Source organism: Cibotium barometz, chromosome 48 (genome assembly GCF_041138505.1).
Source record: "Cibotium barometz isolate CiBa-2024 chromosome 48, ASM4113850v1, whole genome shotgun sequence".
Taxonomy (NCBI): Eukaryota; Viridiplantae; Streptophyta; class Polypodiopsida; order Cyatheales; family Cibotiaceae; genus Cibotium; species Cibotium barometz.
In genome coordinates, this window is record NC_141093.1 from 1718270 (window position 1) to 1742500 (window position 24231).

General features: G+C 43.9%; 1 protein-coding gene across 3 annotated transcripts in view; it reads right to left on the reverse strand.

The window, feature by feature from the left end:
- Positions 1 to 24231, reverse strand: part of LOC147610692 (SIN-like family protein) — a 44246-nt gene that overhangs the window by 17989 nt on the left and 2026 nt on the right. For all 3 annotated transcript variants that reach the window (XR_015263859.1, XM_086785130.1, XM_086785132.1), the window contains 2 exons: positions 13393 to 13458; positions 12613 to 12792 (listed from right to left, as the gene is read on the reverse strand). Coding sequence is in view for 2 of the 3 variants with exons in the window: in XM_086785130.1 (XP_086641256.1) it covers positions 12613 to 12792; positions 13393 to 13458 (246 nt within the window). In the remaining variant the exon portion in view is untranslated. The remainder of the gene's footprint in view (positions 1 to 12612; positions 12793 to 13392; positions 13459 to 24231) is intronic.

The following is a 24231-nucleotide window of genomic DNA, read 5'->3' on the forward strand; positions in this document are numbered from 1 at the left end:
TGTAGCACCTCCACTCCCTTGATACAGACAGGCTCAGATGACATCTAGAGGTCGCTTGGTGCAGTTTTTATCTCACCCGAAGGTACTGAGGCTGACAGTACATCTGTTTATGGGACTTCTATGATATATGTGTACTAGTCACGTGAGATTTTTGTGGATATGTATGGTTCACAGTGGTATACAACTTGGACTATTACTATGCCATTGGTTTGCAGTGAATGTTGATACATGTGTATGGCTTAGAGAGATTGGGACGCTGATCTTGCCATATTGTATATTTCACTTTGGATATTTTGATGCATCACCAGAATGCAATCGAGGACGCTTGCCATTTTTCAAGAGGGGGCTATGTCATGGCCCTGTGAAAATGGAACAGCATAAGTGTGGGCATGGTGGTTGCAGAGTCAGAATATTGAATGATTCACATGGGGGGTGCCCGGACAGAGTTTAAGATGTGTGGACATCCCTAGGTGTGAAGGGGGGAACTAGAACATTAAACTTTTAATGTTTATTAAAGTTGCCCCTAGGCCTTAGTGGCCCTAGGGAACTTTTTAAGTTTGGGGCCCTAGGATTTTTATGGGGAGGAGGCCACTCCACTTTTGGAGTGAGTGCTTCTCTCTCCTCCCCCTCTCTCTAGCTTTTGGGAAAAGGAATCGTGGAGCTTTCATGCGCTTGTGTACATGCGTGGAGAAGCTGAAGAGAAGAGTCGACTGCAGATTCTGTGAGCTGCTGCTGCTGTTTTTCTGAGTGCAAACCAGCCGTACACTGCAAGTACTCTCTCTCTCTCTCTGGGACAGGCTGCGGGTCTATCTCCCTGCTGGACAGGCTGCGCACAGGCTCTTGTACAGGCTGTGCAGACATGTACACAGCAAGTACAACACTGTACGACTGCCGTACAGTGTACGGACAGTCAGGTACAGCAAGTACTGCTGCAGGCGGCGTTGGACAGGTCTGATTACGCAGATTCAGGCGAGTACAAGTGTGGACAGCAGGCTGCGCTTGCAAGTACAACTCCTGGCACGTATCCCGAGGTAGTACAGACGGGTACGGGGCTGTTTTTCAGATCTGTACTTTCGAAGACAGCATAGAAGTGAACACAAGGAGGAGGGTACAGACAAGTACAAACACATGTGTGAAGCAGGGTTGTGGAAACAAGTGCCTGCAAGTACAGATTGGTACCGTTGCTTCCTCCAGTGCTGTTTCACGAGCTGAATTTGGTAAGCTCCGCTTCTGTTCATCTATCTCTCTTTCTACTGCTTGATGTCTGTTGCAGATATGAGTTATCTGGCCCCTTGTGAGAGGAGGGGTATGGCAGATTGACAGGGGTTGAGACAGAGTTTGGACAGCATATGTATGTATGAGCTGAGATGTTGTATCATGCACTTGAGTTATGCCAGATGTATGCTCATGGCTGCCCTGCTTAGTGGTCTTGGCTGATCAGAGGGAGGCACAGTGTGTTATTTGGAGACACAGATCTGTGTGCATAGATCCTCTGTGCTAAGAACGATTGTGGGCCGTCAGATTGGACATACAGGTGTAATCTCTTGGCTGATTTTTGTTATACTCAGCCATTCATATTTTTGGAATTGAATAAAGAAATACCGCAAGGGGCGCCAAGCTTTGGGGCCAACAGGTGTCGCTTTGTTTTCAGATTTGGGCACTCTAGCTCCAATCTGTTTTGTTTTCATATCTAGACTACAAGTGGACGGGTGACTGCTAGTCTACCGCACTCTGGTTTCTATCAGAGGCCAGTTTCATCTCCTCTCAAGGTCTCCATACAAGCGCTCCATCTCTAAATATGCGCTTTGCCCACCCTTGTCTCCACCCGTAGGCTGTGGGAGGACACACGTAGCTGGCCAATTGCGCGCAACCCACATGGCATGTGACATGTGAATACCTAGGTAGCCTGGCTCCTGGATGAAGCCACCCTTTGAGAGCCTAAGGAAATGATCTCTATAGAAGTGCACCTTCAATGGGAGCTCCAAAGGTGCAATCCATGTGCTATGTATGTGGAGGCTAAGGAGGTCGAACTGGATAGTCCAGTTGATGTCCTTAGGGAAAGTTGAAGAAAAGGGGAGTCCAAGCTGTACTCAAGAGGTGGCAAGTGATCCATCTGGAGCCCGTGTCCTAAGAAACAAGAGGAAACTAAGGCGTACCATGCTCTAGCGTCCCCCTCAAGTGCGAGCTGTCATGAGGACATAAGGGAAATCAAGTATGTGTGGGGGCTCATCGTGCTGATGTGGTGGAGGTAGGTGGCTTTCTGAAAAAGTGCGTCCACCACCATCGGGGCTATAACGAACTCTGCCCGAATGATCGAATATGGGACCGATGGTTGCTGTGAATCATGCCCACGGCTGTCAAGGTTGAGAGGTGAGTCAGGCCTGCACCCCCTTCACGTTTGTTTGGTTTGTTTGCAAGTTTCGAGTCTTGTACCAGGAGCATTCTACGAGGAGATCCTATGGGGATTTGACAGTGGTATCACAGCAAGCCTCGTGAACGAGCAAGTCGGTAGGTAGAGAAGATGAGGTCAAAGAAAAGGTATGAGTTCGAGAAGCTTGCTGTTTTTTAGAGTATACTACTATTTTTTCAATTTCAGCATGTTGCTTTTGCATCGTAGGAACCCGTGGTAAAGGTTTGGTCTTGTATGGGTTGTTTGCTTTGCAAGGAGGACTGTAGGTGTTTCAACTGTATGAACAGTTATGAGAGAGAGAACAAGTAGAAGCCAATCGGCTGTTGTTTGTAAAAGAGAGAGTGAGAGAAGAAGCGAAGGCTGTTCAGGTCTTTGTGACGCCTGAAGGTTGCACAGCCCACCTGAACGAAGACACCTGTATGCAGGCAAGTCTTGCACGCAGGCTGGATGTACAAGCATAGGTGCGCCATGTATAAACAGGCGCAGTCGGCCAACTGTATGCGCAGGCGCCTAATTAGATGCATAGGCGGCCACGCCAAGTAGGCGGGTGCAGTCAGGTGCTATTCGCACAACCGGGTGTACTCAGGCGTAGGTGTGCAAGCGCTGGCGACAACCGTATGCAGGCGGTCGCAAGCGGGTACACGTGGGCACTCGTGGGATGGCATGAAGGCGGCGCTAAGGTGCTGCACGAATTTGCGAAAAGCAAAGTCGCCGACTACAGGGTTTTTTTTATTATAAATTTAGCTTTTGTTAAAATTTATTAAAAAAAACCCCACGTTGCTTTCGTTTTTTCTGCCCTTAGAGAGGGTTTAAAAAACCCACTTATTGCTTTGTTAAGTGTTTTTTTTAAGCAAACCAGAATATATATATATATATATATATATATATATATATATATATATATATATATATTTTAATTTTTATTTTATTTTTTTTTTCCAAAAAAAAACACAAAAGCAAAAGCTAAGTTAGCTTTTGGGGAAGCCTATATATTCCCCTTAAGCAGGCTTCTTGCCACACATCTCTCAAGCTCTCTAGCACTCTTATTTGTGCAAGATCAATCTTTTCTCTCCTCTTATCCTCTTCAAGATGTCGACCCAAGAATCTAAATTGGAACCCATTTTCGAACGTGCAGACCTGCCGGCTACGGAAGCCACCGATGCCGATCTTTTCGACAATTTTGTTTCAAAATCGGATTTCCAAGAGTTTAAAGCTTCTTCCTCGGAACGTCAAGCACAAATCGCCGCGCAGATGCAGGCTTTACAGAACTCCATCTCTTTGTTGACCACTACCCTATCTACTCTTTCGGGTATGGATACCTTGGCATCTGCTTTAGGCCCCAATATTACTCCGGAACAGTTTGGAAGCGAGCAAAAGCAGCGTACCAAGGAGATAGTGGACACTTGGCTACATAAGTGGCAAGTCCATTTTCAGTTTCATCCATATGACGATGGAAAAAAGATCCAATTAGCAGCAAGTTTCCTCTCAGGCAAAGCTTTGCTTTGGTGGAAAGAACTTAACCCTAAACCAACGACTTGGGCACAGTTCGAAGACGTCTTCAAGAAAGAATTCCTCAAGATGATGACTATCATGTTGTTGCCCGGTTTACTACTTTGACCATGACCTCGCAGATCCTCACTTATGAGGTCTATCTCCAGAAATTTAGGGACTTGCAGATGAAAGCTCTGGATTCCAGTCCACACACATCCTAGCGCCTGCAACCGACTGATGCTTTTACCATCTTCTGATGCGTTTCAGCCACCTGGTTCTGTGAGTAGCCGACAGCATCCTTTTGGTTCTTCTCCAAGCCTTGCTTCAGTCTGCACTGCAAAAGGTGCTCTGTGCTCCATCATTCTGGTTTTTCTACCGGGTTCTTACTCTCTGTCTCGTTGTCTTTTCTAGATCTAGCCCTGAGAATGTCCATGGCATCTATGATGCACATGACATCCCCCTCTGCTAAACTTGATGACGGGATTCCAACCTGCTCTTGGATGACTGTCATCATCCCAATCCTTTTCCCGAAGTCCCTCTATCATCATCCATCCCTGGCAACCCTTTTTCTCTGAACATCCGGCCTGTTCTCCAAACCACTCTGTCTCTGACGAAGATCTATGCATCTGGTTCCATCAAGTCCACAATCCATTCCTGCCCTGACTCTGAACACCGTCTTGGTCTTCTTTCCTGGAGCTGAGTCTGGCACTCTCACATCACCCTTGGAGGATCAACCTCCCTTGGGACCGTTACCTGAGAACCAAGAGTTAGATCCGGATGTTCGAAAAGCCCTGCACAGTGTCAGAATCGAGCATGCAGAAGTTTGAATACACGTAGAGAGAAGTTGACGCAGAGAGAGAGAGAGAGAGAGAGAGAGAGAGAGAGAGATTGGCGAACAGCTTTGATATGTATTAGCAATGAATAGGTTGAATAATACAATGGTGGGCATGGGTATTTATACCCTCATGATGGAAATGGCCGACTACCACCCCACTTTGAGATACTCACTTTAACACCCTCTCTGTAGCTCATAGTGTAGATGAAGAAACCAAGTTGATGTAGATGCAACCATGGACACCTCAGTACCGGCCGAATACCGAATACACCTCGGAAAATGCACCAAAAAAACCTGTCTCCTCAAGGAATGCCATCTTGAGCTTCAGCTGCCACATAGAATAATGAATTGCAGACAACTCCACATTCATGATCCCCCATTCGTTGAACTGAGGACACACACGTCCAAAAGATCTCCTGAACATTGAACTATCAACACATGACGCCCAAAATTCTCTGACAATGAACTAGGAACTCATCCCATCCATAGTCTACTACCAATGAACTACGAACACATCACGTCCATAGATTTGTCAAGCTGTTCCATGCCAGATGCATGTGCCTTGAACTCCGACACACGGGTCCAAATCACCAAAACGGGAGCACAGACTGCCCCTCTCTGCCACTCACATGCCTCTCTCTGGCTGAAGCACGTGGTAGCATCCATCCACCAAGCTAGAATGCTGGAGCATGTGCCAGTGTAGTCCTCGCCACACCGGCAAACGCCGTAGCATCCCTAGTAGAATCACTGTCACTGTCATCCTCGTCAGCTTTGCCTTGGCCACGACCATCGCCTGCATGATCATCGCGGGCCAACGCCAAACGCCCAGCCACGGGGTAGTAGGGCACCAGCACCTCCGACAAGCTCCTCTTCAGCCTCTCCACCAACAATGCATAATTATTACTAGGGGTCCAGCTCCACGACCTTGTAAAAACGGACAAGATGGGATCTTGTGGATGCAAGCCTCCCGGACAAGAGAGGGCTTTGAAGAAGTCCTGAGGAGCGAAGTTGTCTGCCGCTCAGAGGTGGGCGTAGGAGACGTGGTGGGATCGCGCCTCCACGAACTCCACGCCCGCGTCGTTGCAGTCCACCACCAGGCGCAGCCGCTCTTCCTCGTTGCACCCGTTCTCCACCTCCGCCCTCCCGCAAGCTTTGCACCCCACTGCCTGCTCCTGCGTCGCTCCTTCCGGCGCCCCTGCACTGGACCCGTCCCCTTTGGATGACCCTTCCGCCCTCGCCATCACCGCCGCATGACGTCCAGGTCATCGTTGGCTCCTCAATCAGCTGACAGTTAAGAATAAGTATCCTATCCCCAAAATTGATGAGCTTCTGGACAGGCTAAGTGGAGCCCAGATCTTCACAAAGATAGATCTCAAATCAGGGTATTATCAGATCAAGATTAATGAGCACGATATCCCTAAGACAGCCATCAATACTCGGTATGGGCATTATGAATTCACTGTTATGCCGTTTGGATTGACAAATGCCCCAGCTACATTCAATCGCTTAATGCAGGATATTCTTTGTTGAGAATACTTGGATGATTTTGTTCTTGTTTTCTTTGATGATATTCTGATTTACTCAAAGAATGCAGCTGACCATGAAGCTCATGTCAGAAAAGTTCTTGAGATTCTAAGGAAGCACCAACTCTTTGCAAAAAAGAGCAAATGCACTTTCTCTACCAACCATGTTGAATACTTAGGCTTTGTGGTATCCAAAGATGGAATTCCTCCAAATTCTGCAAAAGTCCAAGCAGTCATAGATTGGCCTGAACCAAAGTCAGTGAAAGAAGTCAGAGGATTCTTGGGATTGACTGGTTGGTATAGAATTTTTATACCAAAGTATGCTCTCATAGCTTCCCCCCTGACTAATCTTCTCAAGAAGAATATCCCGTTTCAATGGTCTGCCATGTGCCAGAGTGCTTTGGATAAGCTGAAGACCGCCTTGGTAACCAATCCCATTTTGAAGTTGCCAGATTTCTCTCTACCCTTTGAGGTAGTAACTGATGCTAGTGGTTTTACCCTAGGAGGTGCACTCATGCAAGAAGGTCATGCAGATTCTTTTATGCATCTATTTATGCATAAAAATCAATATTGATGAAAGTAATACTTTTATAATTAAAAAAATCTTTTATGCATAAAAATCAATATTAATGAAAGTAACACTTTTATAATAAAAAAATTATTTTATGCATCTATTTATGCATAAAAATCAGTATTGATGAAAGTAACACTTTTATAATAAAAAAATTCTTTTATGCATCTATTGATGCATAAAAATCAATATTGATGAAAGTAACACTTTTATAATAATAAAAAATTTTACTATGTATTTTTCTATGCCTAGAATGAAAATAACACTTTTAGAATACACAAACGGTGGGGATTACTCTTTTTGAATAATAAAGGATAAAACTTATTTCACAAAATTTAAGAAAATTTTGTCATAACCTCCTTTGTATGGTTAACCATTTTTCAAATTTTCCTATCCTTAAGTCACTTAAAAATTATTCCCAAATGGTTTAAAGCATTCTAAACTAATCAAATTTCACTTTTAAAAAAGAAATAATATGAAAAGTTTAATTCCAACAATTAGATTACTTATTTAGGATAAATAAAGACTGAATTTAAGAATGAGAGAGGGGGAAAGCCTTTTCAACAAGCATAGCATCATTTTACATTTCAAAGAAAATAAAAATTAAAAAATCATTAAAAAAGAATAAAGAAAAAGTAGGATTTCTAGCTTACATGAATTTCTCAGAGATTTCCTTTGACTTGATGGTTTGAGGGATCTACTCTTGTTTGCAACAAGAGTGGCCATCAATTAATTAGAAGAGGGAATGCTCAAAAACTAATGAATTATTCAGAAATTCACAGTTTTTGGCTCTGGAGAGGAGTAGAGTAACAGTGTATAAAACACTATTAAGTTTCTACAAAGAGGGAGGCTTCTATTTATAGAAAAAAGTGAGCTTCTAACCAAGCAAGCAAACTGATTCTAGAAATTTTCACATCAGTTTGGTGAATTTTTGATCATTTTTGGGTCAGTTTAGCTTACTTTTTGGAACTAGACTTGAATTAAGAGAGAGGAGAGATGAAATATCTCAATATTTGAGAATTTAAAACTCCACCATACATGTGAAATAGGCGTCTCCTTTATGAGGAGGAATCCCCACTCTTGAGGTATCAAAAATTCATTTTTTTAGTATTTTCTTTGGTCCTTAGTCCACTCTTCATCTTATGTGAGTATTTACGCATTTTTTGGAGGATTTTCTTTATTTCTTCTATTTATCTCCTCCCTACATTTGGATGAATCTAATTGGCCCCTCAGAACCTTAATTTAAAATTTTTCAAAAATCTGGACCCCTAAGATAAGACCTTTTAAACAGATTATAATTGATTTCTAATGCACCTTTTGAAAATCTTTTTGAACTTCTGTTTCGGGGGAATTTATTTTAATAAGAAGAGATATTTTTTCATCCAGAAATGTCTAAAATCTGAATAACCTCTATCTAGAACATTTTCTCTCTCTAGGCAAACACAGGTAGAAACAAGATCTTTTATATTTCTGAAGAGGGATTTGATTACAGGGGAAGATACTGGACATCTTGAGGGGCTGGGGAGAAATCTTACATTCTCTCTCACTTGAAAAACGCGAGATGTCCTCATCTCGCAAATTGGGGGTAATCTCGCAACAGTTCGGCTTTTTTCTCCCAGTTGGCATCTTCAAAAGGATAGAACTTCCATTTAACCAACAATTCTCTCAGAATTCTGTTCTTGAGAACCTTTTCTTGAACATCAAGGATTTCTTCAGGTTGGAGTTCCATCTGCCCTTGGGTTGAAGAAGTTAAGATTTCATCATCAAGCACATGATTCGGGCTTGGTATGTACTTTTTAAGAAGGCTGACATGAAATACATTATGTACTTTGAGATGAGGAGACAGAAGAAGCTCGTAGGCTAAGTCACCTACTTTCTTTGTGATCAGATATGTTTCACAATATCTGGGGGATAACTTCTTGTACTTCCCAAACGATAGAGAACTTCTTTTGGAGCGTACTCGAATGAAGACCATATCTACTTCTTTTGGAGCGTACTCGAATGAAGACCATATCTGCTTCTTTGAATTTTCTGTTTGTCCTCTTCTTATCTGCATACTGCTTCTGTCTTATCCTGGGCAGCTTTTATATCTTTGCGAATTAACTGCATCTGCTACTCCATGTCGTCAAGCATCTGTCTGGACATCTCGACCCTAATCAATGGGTCGGACCAAGTTAATGGAGTTAAGCAATCTTGTCTATATATAGCTTTGAAAGGGCTCATCCCAATACTTTGGTGATAAGAAGCATTGTAGGCGAATTCGACTAGGTGCAGATAGCTTAGCCACTTCTTGGGTTCCATGCCACAGCATGACCGAAGTATATCTTCGATTACTTGGTTCACCCTTTCAGTTTGACCATCGGTCTCGGAGTGGTAAGCTGTGTTGAGATCCAAGAAGGTTCCTACTGCTTCGAAAAATGTAGTCCAGAAACTTGACGTAAACTTGGGATCTCGATCACTTATTCTCCTGGATAGGCCATGCAATCTGAAGATTTCCACTACAGTATAGGTTTCTTCTTCTGGAATCAAATGGGCAACTTTGGTTAGTCTATCAACTACCACAAAGATGGAGTTGTAACCTGATTGCACTGAAGGTAATCCAGTAATAAAATCCTTACTGATACATTCCCACTTCATCTGGGAGATGTCTAATGGATGTAACTTCCCAGGCATTTTTACTCTCTCGGCCTTGACTTTTTGACAGGTCAGACATTGACGTACATGATTAAGTACATCCTTTTTTAGACCAAGCTAAAAGAAGCTTTTCTTCACAGACATGTAGGTTTTGATGAAACCTGGATGTCCTGTAATAAGGTTGTCATGGGCTTCATTCAGAATTTGACCCTTAATTCCCTCATCATTGGGAATACATAGCCTGCGATTATAATACATAATTCCATCATCCAGGCTGTACCCTTGAACTCGGTTCAACTCCTGTGAAGTTTTGTGCTTTCCTGCATAAGTAGGGTAGTAATAGGACCAAAGAATTTTTTTTATTATAAAAGTGTTACTTTCATCAATATTGATTTTTATACATAAATAGATGCATTAAAAAAATTTATTATAAAAGTGTTACTTTCATCAATATTGATTTTTATGCATAAATAGATGCATTTAAAAAAATATTATAAAAGTGTTACTTTCATCAATATTGATTTTTATGCATAAATAGATACATTAAAAAAAAATATTATAAAAGTGTTACTTTCATCAATATTGATTTTCATACATAAATAGATACATAAAAGATTTTTTTGTGTTACTTTTATCAATATTGATTTTTATGCATAAATAGATGCATAAAAGAATTTTTTTATTATAAAAGTGTTACTTTCATCAAAATTGATTTTTATGCATAAATAGATGCATAAAAGAATTTTCTTATTATAAAAGTGTTAGTTTCATCAAAATTAATTTTTATGCATAAAAAGATTTTCTTTTATATAAAAGTGTTTCTCGAAGGGTAATATTTCAATTATAATTGATTTCAATTTATAATCGAAGGGTAAGATAAGATAAGGCCTTTTGAACAGATTATAATTGATTTCTAATGCACCTTCTGAAAATCTTTTTGAACTTCTGTTTCGGGGGAATTTATTTTAATAAGAAGAGATATTTTTTCATCCAAAAATATCTAAAATCTGAATAACCTCTCTCTAGAATATTTTCTCTCTCTAGATAAAAACTGGTAGAAACAAGATCTTTTATATTTCTGAAGAGGGATTTGATTACAGGAGAAGATACTGGACATCTTGAGAGGCTGGGAAGGAATCTTACAAGAAGTATCTTCATCTGAGTTAGTGTCAGAAGAAGCATCATCATCAGTAGCACAAGCAGTAGGACCATCATCTACATCCTCATCACCAACATTACCGTATCAGATCATCATTCATATCATCATCACCATTAGGAGTACCCTACAGCTTCCACTGATGCTGTCGGCAGCCTGCAGGTACTCTTGGGCTGTCGGACAGGTGGCATCCAATAGGGCAGCAAGTGTGGGCAGTGCATACAGCAGATATAATATTTATTCCATGTTTTATGGCATTTCTTTGTCCACACATCTGGCCAACTGATGATGTACTAGCCGACCAGCTTTCCTCACTCATATATAAGCATAAAGGAGAATTCAGCAAGTCATATTCAGTAGTTGATCATTTCATTCATCTCTATCTTCAGTAGACATCATGTACAAGGGCCAAGGGTCAACCCTTATGGGCTGACCACAAGCCTCAGCCATGTACAAGCATAAGTCACCTTTTTGTAACATATGAATAAAGAAAACCTAACACCTAATCTCTCTCTCCTCTGTGTCTTAATCATGTGTTAATTAGCATCGATGTTCTTAAGTATGCTTAGGGCTGTGGATTAGTACAGCAAGACTTCCACGCATGCAACATTGGTATTAGAGCTTTACAGGGTAAGCAACCTTAGTTCATGTTCATTCCAAAGGTCATTCAGTAAGTCAGCATGTTAGTCGCTTCCGCTCAATTAAATCCAGTCCTCAAGATCTTGCAGGCCATCCTTAGGGTTTTCCCCATAGGCATGCATCGATAACCCATCCATCTGCATTCTTGCATAGCATATAGGTTGCACATGGCTAGCATCAACATAGTATTCATCCTAGCAGTTAGTCTAGCATCTTGCATCTGCAAGGCATACAAGTTTTACCCATGAGTTCTCTGGGGAAGAATGACATCCATAGTCAAAGGAGTAAATGGAGTTTTGGGCTTCAACTGGCATCAGCACGGAGTTCTCTTCCACATAAGAAGACAGAAGTTTGCTCCAACATCACCTCAGGAGGTTCAAAGTTCCATGAACAACGGAGATGGTGTGTGAAAGGATTTCACAAACAGGTCAGTGATGATTCAGGTTTTTCCAAGTAGATTTAGCAGCATTTGCCACCTAGTTCCCGCAATGGAGAAGTCTTTGGCTCAAAAAGGATTCAACTCCTACAATCGACCTCAGTCCCGGTAGAAGAAGACAAGGTGGGGCAGTGGTTTCAGTGGAGGAGGATCAGCAGAGGAGTCGAAGGGTTGTCAGGTGTACCACCTAGCAACAGTTTAGCAGAGGGGAATGTCACGTGCACACCCTATTGGTGTACAAATGACATGGCATTCTAGGCATTTCATAAGCATTAAGCAGGCATTTATGAGCATTAAGCAAAGGCCATAATGCATTATCCAGGCATTTACAGCATGTTCCCAAGCATGGCATTCAAGCATTTCAAGCATTAGGCAAAGCATCCACAGTAGCCGACTTGGCTTTTATGCCAGTCGTGGGATTTTACAACCAGCCGACAGAGGTGTCAGCAGCGGACAGTAGATCTTTGGCATTTAATGAAGTCGTGGCCTGAGGAGCTCAGCTGGGGCATTCCATGTGCAGCTCTTGTGGAGCCCTGTCAAGTCAAGGCGGATAAGGTGGTTGATCTCTTGCCAGGAGAGATCCAAGAACGGTGAGTCCAGAAGTGGTCAATCGTGGTGCCATACGTCAAAGCTGACACGGTTACACACACATCTGAGAAGCCCGTCCTGTGATGGTCATGAGGGAGAGCCAAAATCATGGGTTGCCATGAGATACAAAATAGTCCTCCTATTCAGGAGGAGGAATGTCTTTGGGTGTGGCCCCATAGTACTAATGACCTCAGGCAAACTGCCTTTTATTCATTGATCGACTTAGTGTTATTGCAGACACTTGCAAACGCAGCCTGGGTAAAATATGTTACATGTTCAAGCCGGCAAGTTTTTAAATATGAGTTTGACCATCAAGGGACTCCATATACCTTCAAGGCTATGAGATGTGGTCTCTCTTCCTGATCCTCTTCTTCACCTTCATCCTCAGCATCAATCATATCTTCATCATCTATGATTTTCTTGGCATTTTTCTTCTTGGCATCAGCTTCATCCAGGTACTTCATAGATGGCCGCAGCTGAACAATTGCGTCCAAAGGAGCTAAATGCAGCTGCAAAACATAAAAAAGGAATAAGTGGATCAGTATCCAGATTCCAGCAAGAAAGGTTATGCCTCCATTTCATACTGTAAGATTTATCATAAACAACAGTCAATGACTTAGCAAATAGGGAAAGATGTTTCTTTTGTTGTCAGGTCTTCAAGAGCTCAAGCAAATGCACCGTGCTAGCTTAAGCTAGGTATCCTTTATTTAGATATAGATGATGGAAAACAAGCAGAAAAGTCCATGTTCTAGCTGTGAATACTACATGACATCAAGCAACCTACTCGGATGTAGCAGATATTGCTTTGAATAACGCAAAGGGCATAGATCAGCAACATAAAAAGGTGGCAGGCAAGCTTGTCTAATGAATCCTTACCCATATGGTCCTGCTCATAGATATCCACATAGCTGCTTGTGGACTTGATTGGATTGACACAAAGCCTTGTCGTGCAGTACTTTTAGGTGTGGGTAAACTTTGAAGCAAGATTATCAATCTAAGACATGTTTCAGTAACGATGCAGATCATGAAAATGCAACAATCAATCAATCTCACTGAAAAATAAAGCATCTGTCATGCATGTGCATTATTTGAAAGAAAAGCCTGCCTACCTTGTTGCCTCGCAAAAGACCAACCGCATAATTCGTTGTCAATGCTATCTTGGATGAGCTCAATGTCTTCCTTGCACATGCGTCATAGAGACAAACAAGTTCTATGTTAGGCAATATTCAAACAACCAAACTTTGAAAGTTTACATGCATTACAAATTTGAGCCATCCAATGTGTTTAATGTCATGGCATGTTATCAACCTACTCACAAATTCAGCAGCAACTTGATCATGTGATTGCCTTCAATGAAATGGAAGAGAGTGATGACATTATATAGACAGCTTCTTCTACATAGTGGATTGAGATAGCTTTGTCACAATAAGTTTCCAGAACACTTCAATGGAAACAGGATTGAACCTTAGCAAATATGACAAGTCAATATAGCTTGACTGCACTCAATACAGAAGGCTAGTGGACAGCCTCATCTATCTAAGGATTACTGGGCCAGCCCTATGCATTAGTATTGTGAGCTCGTTCATCCCTGATCCTAGGGAAACCCATTTGGTGGTTGTTAAGAGATACTAGCAACTTAGGTTTGGCATACCAAGGTATTCTTTTGCATGATTAATGCGCCTTGCATTGGACAGGTGGCATAAGACCACAGGAGTCAACAATAGGTTATGTGTTCAGTGTCCCTTTCATGTAGCAGTGAGAAGCAACCCACTACTGTTTTATCTTGAAGGAGTGAGGCTTCCAAGAACTTGAAACATTCAAAAGGTGAACAAAGGTGTTTTGTGATAGTTAAATAGTAGCATAGCTAGCTATCGAAAAGAATCCAATGTTCCACAATGTTCCGAGTACATAAAAGTGTGGTATCAAATTCGCAACAAGATTCTCAATGGGAGATCAAGTTGGTTCACAGTCCAACTCATAAGAAAACAGCTAGGATGTTCACAAAGAGTTTGTCCGGTAATAAGCTTGAAGAGCATAGAGATTCTCTCCGTGTGATAGATAGAGGATTGCATCTTTGCGGGATATATTGGTATATGATGCCAATGTATGCATAAATTAGTCCTTACACTGATGTCATGTGTGAACAATCTTTATAGGGACCAATTGCACTTTTTCCCCTACAACTGGTCCTTGTTTTTATTATGTAGAAAAACCAATTACATCCAAAAGAAATATCGGAACTGATCCTTGTTGTGAAATAGACTCGATCACTAGTAGAAGATGTGAGGGAAAAAGGATGAAAGGACCAAATGTATGCAGCATGAAATGAGTGAGTGTATATATGATGAAATCCAGTACAAGAGCTCAGTGTGAGACTCTGAAGGAGCACAGAGGACTGCTGTCCCATGATAATGCAGAGGGTGGAGAAGGCCACAATCCAAGGCAGATGGTAGGCTACTGTCCCGAAGAAATGAGCAGAGAGGGCTGCCATCACGATGTCAAGATAAAGGAGCAGAGAGGGCAGCTGTCCCGGTGATGATGAATGAGGGCGGAGAGGGCTGCAATCCTGAGGTAGTAGATGCTGAAGTAAAACTGCTGGAAAGCTCTACTGTAGCAGAGAGGGCTGCTGTCCCATGTGCTGTAGATAAAGCGCTGATGTAAACGCTGATGTACTGTAGGCGAAAAGCTACTGCAGATCTGCTCCTGAGAAACGCTAAGTGCAGTAGACGAAGGCTGCTGCAGAACAGGAGCTGTAGGTAAAAACGCAGATAGAAGAGGATGCTCAGCCTGTAGCAGCAGCAGGAGAGGATGCGCAGCCTGTAGATGCGAAAACACCAGCAGCAGCAGCAGCAGCAGCAGCAGAAGGTAACGATGCACTGCCTGAAGATTAAGGAGCACCAGCTGCAGCAAGACTCGGGGTTGTGATGTTCTGCCTGTAGTGAATAATGTTGAGTTTCTTATATATGTTGTAGGACTGCTAGGGTGAGCTGTCAGCCAGCAGCAAAAACAAGTAAAATGCCAAAAAATACCCTTTTGGGCTGGATAAAATGGCAGGTTTAGGCATGTTTTCACACACCCCCTCTCAAGCCAAAAGGGGACCATGAGAGAAGATGAAAAGGAGTTGAAGAGGAATGTGGCTTTGATTTGTCAACGGTGTAGAACATGTGCTCTTTGACAAGTATGGAATCTTTTGAGTTTGGGCGGTACTAGATCAATGCCACAATGCAAGAGGTTTTCACATGCATGAATGCCCATTTTTGGGTTTTCATTCACACATGTGCCCCAAACACAAAAAACAAAATGCTAGGCACAAGGAATGCAAGATGGTAAATGCAATGCAGTGGGTTTACATGAGCCGTGCCCTCATGGGGTTTTCATTGACTCATGTGCCCGATACAACAATGATAAAAAATCTGAAAGGAGAGGACGATCCCCCTCTCAATATGCGGAGGGTGATGGTGGAGGACCGATGCCAATTCGTTCGCAAAGACGCTCGAGGATGGGCCGGTTGACAGACTTTGTAAGGATGTCAGCATGGTTGTCAGCCATAGGAATGTACTAGAGCCTGATGGTACCAAGCTCAACCTGTTCCCTAGTAAAATGAAAATGGACACCCACATGCTTGGTACGGTTAGAAAAAATAGGATTGCCAACAAGGGCAATTGCACTCTGACTGTCGATAAAGATAGTAGAAGCGGTGTCAATGGAAATGCGCATCACTCTACGTGGTTACACGGACTCCGACTGGGCCAGTGATTTCGATTCCCGACGTTCTCATGGTGGTTATTTGTACTCCCTTGGATCTCCCCCTTTCTCTTGGTCTAGCAAGAAGCAGGATACCGTTGCAGGTTCTTCCGCTGATGCCGAATACCGGGCCCTGTAGTGAAGTCCAAACATACAGGTACCTGCTAGATAGCGAACAACCCTCATTGCTGAACTCCAATGTGGCCCCTTAGGAGCATTGAAATACTGACTTAAAATGGATGTGCAATAGGAAATGTCAGGTCCAGAACTTGTGAGCCATATGAGTTTCCCAACCACTTGGCGGTAGGCTTGCTCTTCATGTGGAGGTGAGTCCTCTTCCTTTGATAGTTTGATGGTTGGATCCAACGGGGTCGCCACAAGGATAGCACCATCAACAAACAAGGAAGTAATGAGTTGAAGATAGTACTTTTGTTGTGACACAAAAATACCATCAAGATGTTGGACCACCTCCATGCCAAGGAAATATGAAAGAAGACCAAGATCACTCATCTCAAAAGTTCGTCTCAGCTGTGCCATGATATCAACCACTTTGGCTTGATTTGAACCAGAAATGATGAGATCATCAACATACAACACTAGGTAGCAAACCATCCCCTGATCTGTGTGGATATAGATATTGGGATAACAGTGAGATGGTTGAAAACCTTGGCTGCGTAAAATTTGTCGATGCGATGATACCATGCTCGAGGGGCTTGCTTAAGCCCATAAAGAGCTTTCTGCACGCAGAAGACTTTGTCCTCATACCCATGGAGCAGGAAACCCGGAGGTTGGTCAACATAGACCTCTTCCTCGAGAATGCCATTGAGGAAGACACTCTTGACATCCATCTGATAGACTAGCCATGTGTGGTGTGCAGCCAGATTGAGTAAGAGACGGATTGTCGTCATTCAAGCGGTAGGTGCGAAGGTCTCGTCGAAGTCAATGCCTTCTTTTTGGCGAAAACCTTGCACCACAAGCCGGGCTTTGTATTTGTCCAAAGTACCATTGGCTTTAAATTTGGTGCAAAAGATCCATTAGGTTCCAATGACCTTCTGATGACGAGGGCGATCCACAAGGGACCACGTGCCATTACGATCAATGCTTTCAAGTTCTTGTTCCATAGCCTATTTCCAGGCTAACTATTGGATAGCATCTTTCCACGATGTTGGCTCAACATGCACCACGTAGTCTGCGGAGAAAACAAAGGCAAATGAGGCACGAGAAGTGAGCCTGGTGGACTGACAAGGCAAAGGGGTATCATGGGGAAGCATGCCAAAACAAAGGCAAACAAAGGCACGAGAAGTGAGCCTGGTGGACCGACAAGGCAAAGGGGTATCATGGGGAAGCATGCCAAAATCACGCATTGGTCTGTTGGTACCAGCGGGGTAAAGGATCCCTAGGTGGCTGTCGGGAGGAGGAAGGCTCCTCAAGAGACGGAGTAATAGTTGACTGATTGGGTTCATGTGGCATAGCCGAAGATTCTTGTCCAGACGGTATGGGCACCAGAAGGCGAAGTAAACCCCACTCATCAAAGACAATGTCTCGACGAACGAAGACTTTGTTCGATCTTGGATCAAAAACTTTGTAAGCCTTTGATTCAGAAGAGTAGCCCACAAAATTGAGCAACTCACTTTCTCAAGCTTGCCCCTCATGCCATTCGGAGTGTTAGTGTATGCACGACGCCCAAAGACACGGAAATGGGAAACAATCGGTTTTTCGCCATAAAATGCCTCAAACGAGGTCCTGTGAGGAACTACGACGGTGGGACAATGGTTCAAAATGTACATCGCAGTGTTGACCAATTGTGACCAAAGGCGTTCAAGCATCTCAGCTGCAAAGAGCATGGAGCGTGCCATATCCATCATAGTTCGGTTCTTGCACTCGACCACTCCATTTTGTGAGGGGGAGTTGGTGGAGATGCGTTGGCGTCGAATGCCCTATTCTTGCAAGAACTCAGTAAATTGATGGGAGATAAACTCACCACCATTGTCACTGCGAGCAATCCCAATCGAGACGCCCATTTGATTAGTGACTAACCGAACCCACGTGGAAAAATATTGGAAGGCATCTGATTTATGCTTCAAAAAGTACCTCGAATAATTATCAACAATTAGCGTGTAGTAGAGAGACCCATTCAAGGAGGGGGTTGGGGATTGCCCACTCACGTCGAAGTGAATCAACCTGAGGATACCCTCAGCATGATGTGGAAACGGTGAACAATGTTGCTTACCCATTTGACATGGCTGGAAGACATCGTTTGTCAGTTTGAGGCTGGGTATGCCTTCAACCAACAGGTCTCGAGACAACTCATAGAGTGTGTCATACGGCAAGTGACTATAGCGGAAGTGCCATAGTCGTTCAGTGTCCGAAGGAGCTCTGGTCACATAGGCACGAACCCGATGAAACTCAAAACCCTCGGAAGATGACTCAGGTAAAAAAGTAGACATCCGGTATAAGCCCTCCTTTTGTGCCTGGCCTCGGGCAACAACAAGACTGGCAGTCTCATCAATCACCTCTACAACTCGCTTGTTGAAGTAAACTTCACGGTCATGTTGGGTCAACTGGGATACAAAAGTAAATTGAGGCCCAAGTTAGGAACAAGATAGACATTGTCCAATGTTGCCTGATTGGGACCTGTGTTGGTGTCAAATAAAACGGTGCCAATAGATTTGATGGGCATCATTGTGTTGTTGCCACATCAAACTTCACCCTTAGTAGGTCCCTGAGAGATGAAAATGTCAGCATTGCATGCCCTATGGTGTGTAGCTCCACTGTCAACTACCCAAGTGACCAAGTGGGCTTCGATGATAGGCACAAAAAGATCATCAAATAACTGACAAATCTGAACAAGGGCGAACGCTTCCACACGTGGAGTGCCTTGTCTAGGTGGTTGTTTCTTCTTCCTTCCGGAAGAGTGACCAAAATCAACCTCAAATGTGACCTGAGCGACATTGGTTGAGGGGTCGGGATGTGATGTAAGAGAGGACCAATCAAACATCTCTTCCAAGGTGGCAAAGGAAACTGGCTGGGTGGGGAGGCCTTGAGCGACTTGACCAGCGGGTCGCCACGAAGATGATCTAGGCCAAGTCGTACCATTGCCTTGTTGCGGGTTCCTTGTGGGGGAAACCCTGCAGAGTAGGTGCTAGATTATTACCCCCTCTTGACCGCCAATTAGGGGCATTGCTGCCACCTTGGTTGTTTTGGTGATTCGAGTTAGTGGGGTTGTTATCTCTATTTTCCTTGGCTTTAATGCCACACTCATCATCAACATGTCCAAGCATTTGGCAATGAGTACAAAATCTATTCTTTTTGGGAATATTCTACCAGTAGGGAGTGGGTGTTGAGGCAAGGTTTTTTGGGATCAATATTGTTGCCTTGAGGTTTGCCTTCTTCACCGGGTTCCAGGAACCTTGGGAAGTGAAAACTTGTTCCATAAGATTAGCCCAGGTGGTGTAATTAGACCCATTGAAACGAGTCTTTTCTATGAAAGCATTTCTGAACATAGAGACGTGAAAGGAAGGAGGGGGGGGGGGGGTCCAGGATGGCTGGTACCCATATCCGGAGTGTAAAGAGTAAGGAGGAACTCCAGAAAATCTACTAATACCAGGCACAGGTGTAGGACCTAACGAGGGTACTCTATAAGATGGAATATAAGGTTGGACACTCGGCATACGTGGAATACTTGGCCGAGGCACAAATCCTTGAGTGGACACATGAAAAGCAGTAGTGCCAGAGATGGGTTGGTAAACAACATGATACCCCGAAATGCTGGGTGGCACCACAGTGCCAGAAGGCATAGTGCTGATAGATACCTGTGTTGGGTAAAACCCATACGGAAGACCCAATTGGGGTGCAACCGGTAATGGCTGCACACCAACACTAGCAGAAAAAGACATGGATTGGGTGGGAGGGTTTTGTGCTTGAGGTTGAGCAGTATTCCAAAACACATTAGGAGCAAGAACAGAAGAGAAAACAGTGTTACCTCCTTGAACACCAGAAATCTGGGAGTGAATTGTGCTCCTAGACCCTCCTCTATTTGGGTTCACATAATTCTAGGGATCGAGGGTAGTTGATGGTACCATATGTTGAACCTGTGCTATAGAAGAAGACACCCAAATAGAACTAGGAACATAAGTACTCAAAGGCACATACGAACCTAACGCGATCACCGACAGGGTTGATGACAATGGATCTCCGAACGACCAAGGAGGTACTGTCCTTCTTGAGAAAAAAACCCGTACTGAAGTCCAGACTGTAGGCTAAACTGAGCAGCAGGGCTCTCCAGATGAGGCTGGATACCTGGGTCTAGTACTGGCACACTAGTTGTAGGCATGTATCCTCCTCTGGAAGTGAAGTCTGATAAGCTCGGAGAAGAAAGACGAGATGCCAAGGGTGTAGAGGGTGAGTAGGTGTAAATGGGCTGGTCGTCTCCCAATGAGAGACCTCGAACACGACTCTCCAGTGAATAAGAAGTCCCATCCTCCGTGTGATCTATATCTAAATAAGAAGAATCAACATCTGGTAAGAAAGGTTGGTCCTCCGGAATCATGGGTAAACGATCCATGCTGTGTGCTCTCAAGGTCTTCAATCCTTTTGCTCACGATAGCTCTGATACCATGTGAGGGTACTGTCCATCTTGAGAAAAAGACCCATACCAAAGTCCAGACTGTTGGCTAGCTAGACTGAGCAGCAGGGCTCTCCAGATGAGGTTGGATACTTGGGTCCAAAACTAGCACACTAGTTGTAGGCATGTATCCTCCTCTGGAAGTGAAGTCTGATAAGCTCGGAGAAGAAAGACGAGATGCCAAGGGTGTAGAGGGCTGGTCGTCTCCCAATGAAAGACCTCGAACGGGACTCTCCAGTGAATAAGAAGTCCCATCCTCCATGTGATCTATATCTGAATAAGAAGAATCAACATATGGTAAGAAAGGCTAGTCCTCCGGAATCATGGGTAGACGATCCATGCTATGTGCTCTCAAGGTCTTCAATCCTTTTCCTCACGATAGCTCTGATACCATGTGAGGGTACTGTCCATCTTGAGAAAAAGACCCATACCAAAGTCCAGACTGTCGGCTAGACTGAGCAGCAGGGCTCTCCAGATGAGGCTGGATACTTGGGTCCAGTACTAGCACACTAGTTGTAGGCATGTATCCTCCTCTGGAAGTGAAGTCTGATAAGCTCGGAGAAGAAAGACGAGATGCTAAGGGTGTAGAGGGTGAGTAGGTGTAAATGGGTTGGTCGTCTCCCAATGAAAGACCTCAAACGGGGCTCTCCACTGAATAAGAAGTCCCATCCTCCGTGTGATCTATATCTGAATAAGAAGAATCAACATCTGGTAAGAAAGGCTGGTCCTCCGGAATCATGGGTAGACAACCCATGCTGTGTGCTCTCAAGGTCTTCAATCCTTTTGCTCACGATAGCTCTGATACCATGTGAGGGAAAAAGGACGAAAGGACCAAATGTATGACAGATCAAAGCAAATCAACACAGCATGAAATGAGTGAGTGTATATATGATGCAATCCAGTACAAAAGCCAAGTGTGAGACTCTGAAGGAGCAGAGAGGGCTGTTGTCCCCTGATAATGCAGAGGGTGGAGAAGGCCACAATCCAAGGCAAATGGTAGATGCTGAAGTAAAACAACTGGAAAGCTCTACTGTGCAGAGAGGGCTGCTGCCCCATGTGCTGTAGATAAAAAACGCTGATGATATGCTGATGTAAAGCACTGATGTAAATGCTGATGTACCGTAGGCGAAAAGCTACTGCAGATCTGCTCTTGAGAAACGCTGAAGTGCAGTAGACAAAGGCTGCTGCAGAACAGGAGCTGTACGTAAAAAACGCAAATAGAAGAGGATGCTCAACCTGTAGCAGCAGCAGAGGAAGCTCAGCCTGTAGCACAAGCAGGAGAGGATGAGCAGCCTGTAGATGCGAAAACACCAGCAGCAGCAGAAGGTAACGATGCACTGCCTGAAGGTGAAGGAGCACTGGCTGCAGCAAGACTCGGGGTTGTGATGTTCTGTCTGTAGTGAATAATGTTGAGTTTCTTATATTTGCTGTAGGACTGCTGGTCGGTCAGGGTAAGCTGTCGACCAGCAGCAAAGATAAGTAAAATGCCAAAAAATACCCTTTTGGGCAGGATAAAATGGCAAGTTTAGGCATGTTTTCACACAAAAGATTGTCCGCAAAGAAGCTCATTGTACATTCTGTTGGACTCTTTGCATGGTTGAGGAAATTGTTGTCACGTGCATCCCGCACTTGGATGCCACGTGGACATAACTATCCATCAGGTGCGTTGTCTTAGTGGTTATTGGTGCCCTTGTCCGGGACGAGTCAGCCAAGAGTCCACTAGAGAGTCATGGTCAGGTGTACCAAGTCCCATACATGGTCATGGTCAGGTGTGCAATGTCCTGCAGATGGAGCAGTGCCAGTCCATACTATGAGTCACCCTCTAGAATGTTGTAGAGGTGTACCGGGAGTTGCCTGGGACACCATCTCAGGAGCCAAAATCCTTTTTGCAAGCATACCTTTGGTATGTAGGGCTATAGGCTAGGGGGAAGCCCTATGGGTGTAGAACACTTGCACCTATGTACTAGGGTTTTTCAAAGATAGAAAGAAAAGTGAGGTGGAATCACACATACAGCACACACAAGAGTCCTAAACTACTGCTTTGTATTATGTACAAGAATAAGTAATACAACTAAATTCAAGTACAAGATGTGGCTTAGAATGAAGACGTCAAATCACAACAGTGCCCTGTGTGAAAATGGTATTTATCCAACCCTAAAAAGGGAATTTTCTGGATTTATAAGATTTTATTCATCTTTTTGTGTCTTGCTGCTGGCCGACTGCCCTTTCACTGGACCGACCAGCAGCCCCCCTTACTATGTATAGCACAGCCTCTTCATTCAACATATTGTACCACTTCATTGATCACATCAGGTTCCACTTGATCTGCTGCTCTTGCTGTTGCTGACGGTGCCTGCACTACATCTGCTTCATCCTCCTCACCTATCAGTCCAGCACATCAGCATTTCATATTAGTGTACGTCACAGCAGCCCTCTCTACTACACAGAGCACACCAGTGTTATATCTCAGCTCATGGGACAGCATCCCTCTCTGCTACACAGTATAGCACCTCATCATTTTATCATTAGTACACCACTTGGAAGTTGGGGCAGCAGCCCACTCTCTACTACAATTCATCATCGTTTTTCTTCTATTGTTTACCTCGGGATAGCAGCCCTCTCTACTCACCATCTCACATCATCGGGACGGCAGCCCTCTCTACTCCTCTCCATCCCTCAGGTATTGCAGCACCCTTATCACCAGAGCTTGCACCACTTCCACCACTCGGGACAGCAGCCCTCTCTACTCCTCACCACCACTCAGGTATTGCAACAACCTTGTCACCAAAGCTTGCAGCACCACCACTCAAGATGGCAGCCCTTTGCTCCTCATCACCCCTCAGGTAGGTACCGTAGCACCCTTGTGACCAGAGTCGGCATCACTTCACCTTTTGCTGCCCACCACTACCACCTTGGAGTGCCTCTGCATCCACCAACATGAGCCTTCGACACCGACCACCTCACGGAGTGCCTTTGCCTCACATCGACGCGAGCCTTCGTCATCGACCATGCTTCAACTCCGACATCGTCTTTGTTTCTGCACTGGTCTTCTACTCAGAGTCTCCTCACATCAGAGCACCTCTTGTACATATTTTCACTCACCATCATATATACACTCACCCATTTCATGTTGTGTTGTTTTGCTCTGATCTCTCGTTCATCTGGTCCTTTTGTCCTTTTTCCCTTGGCTAGCACTTCGCCTGCAGATTTGAGCACTTCAAAAAATCGGTGCATTGGTAACATCTCTTTTGTACTTTCAATAATTCACATCTATCTTGTACTTTCAATAATTCAGCAATACAAGCAAATACTAGGGGCCCTTCAAGGATAATTGGGAACCGATCAGGTGTTCACTTCTCTCTACTCTTATCTTCTTCACCAATTCTCCACTCCATATCCCTTCCAAATCTGAAACTAACCCACAGCTTAATCATCATTAACACTTCCACATACTGAGCATTTAACAGCACATGTATGTATGTAAATATAAATTGTACTGACCATATTTGTTGAGGACTTTCCATACTTGTATTGTACATGTACCATACTTAACGTATGGTTTCACCATGCGACCAACTTC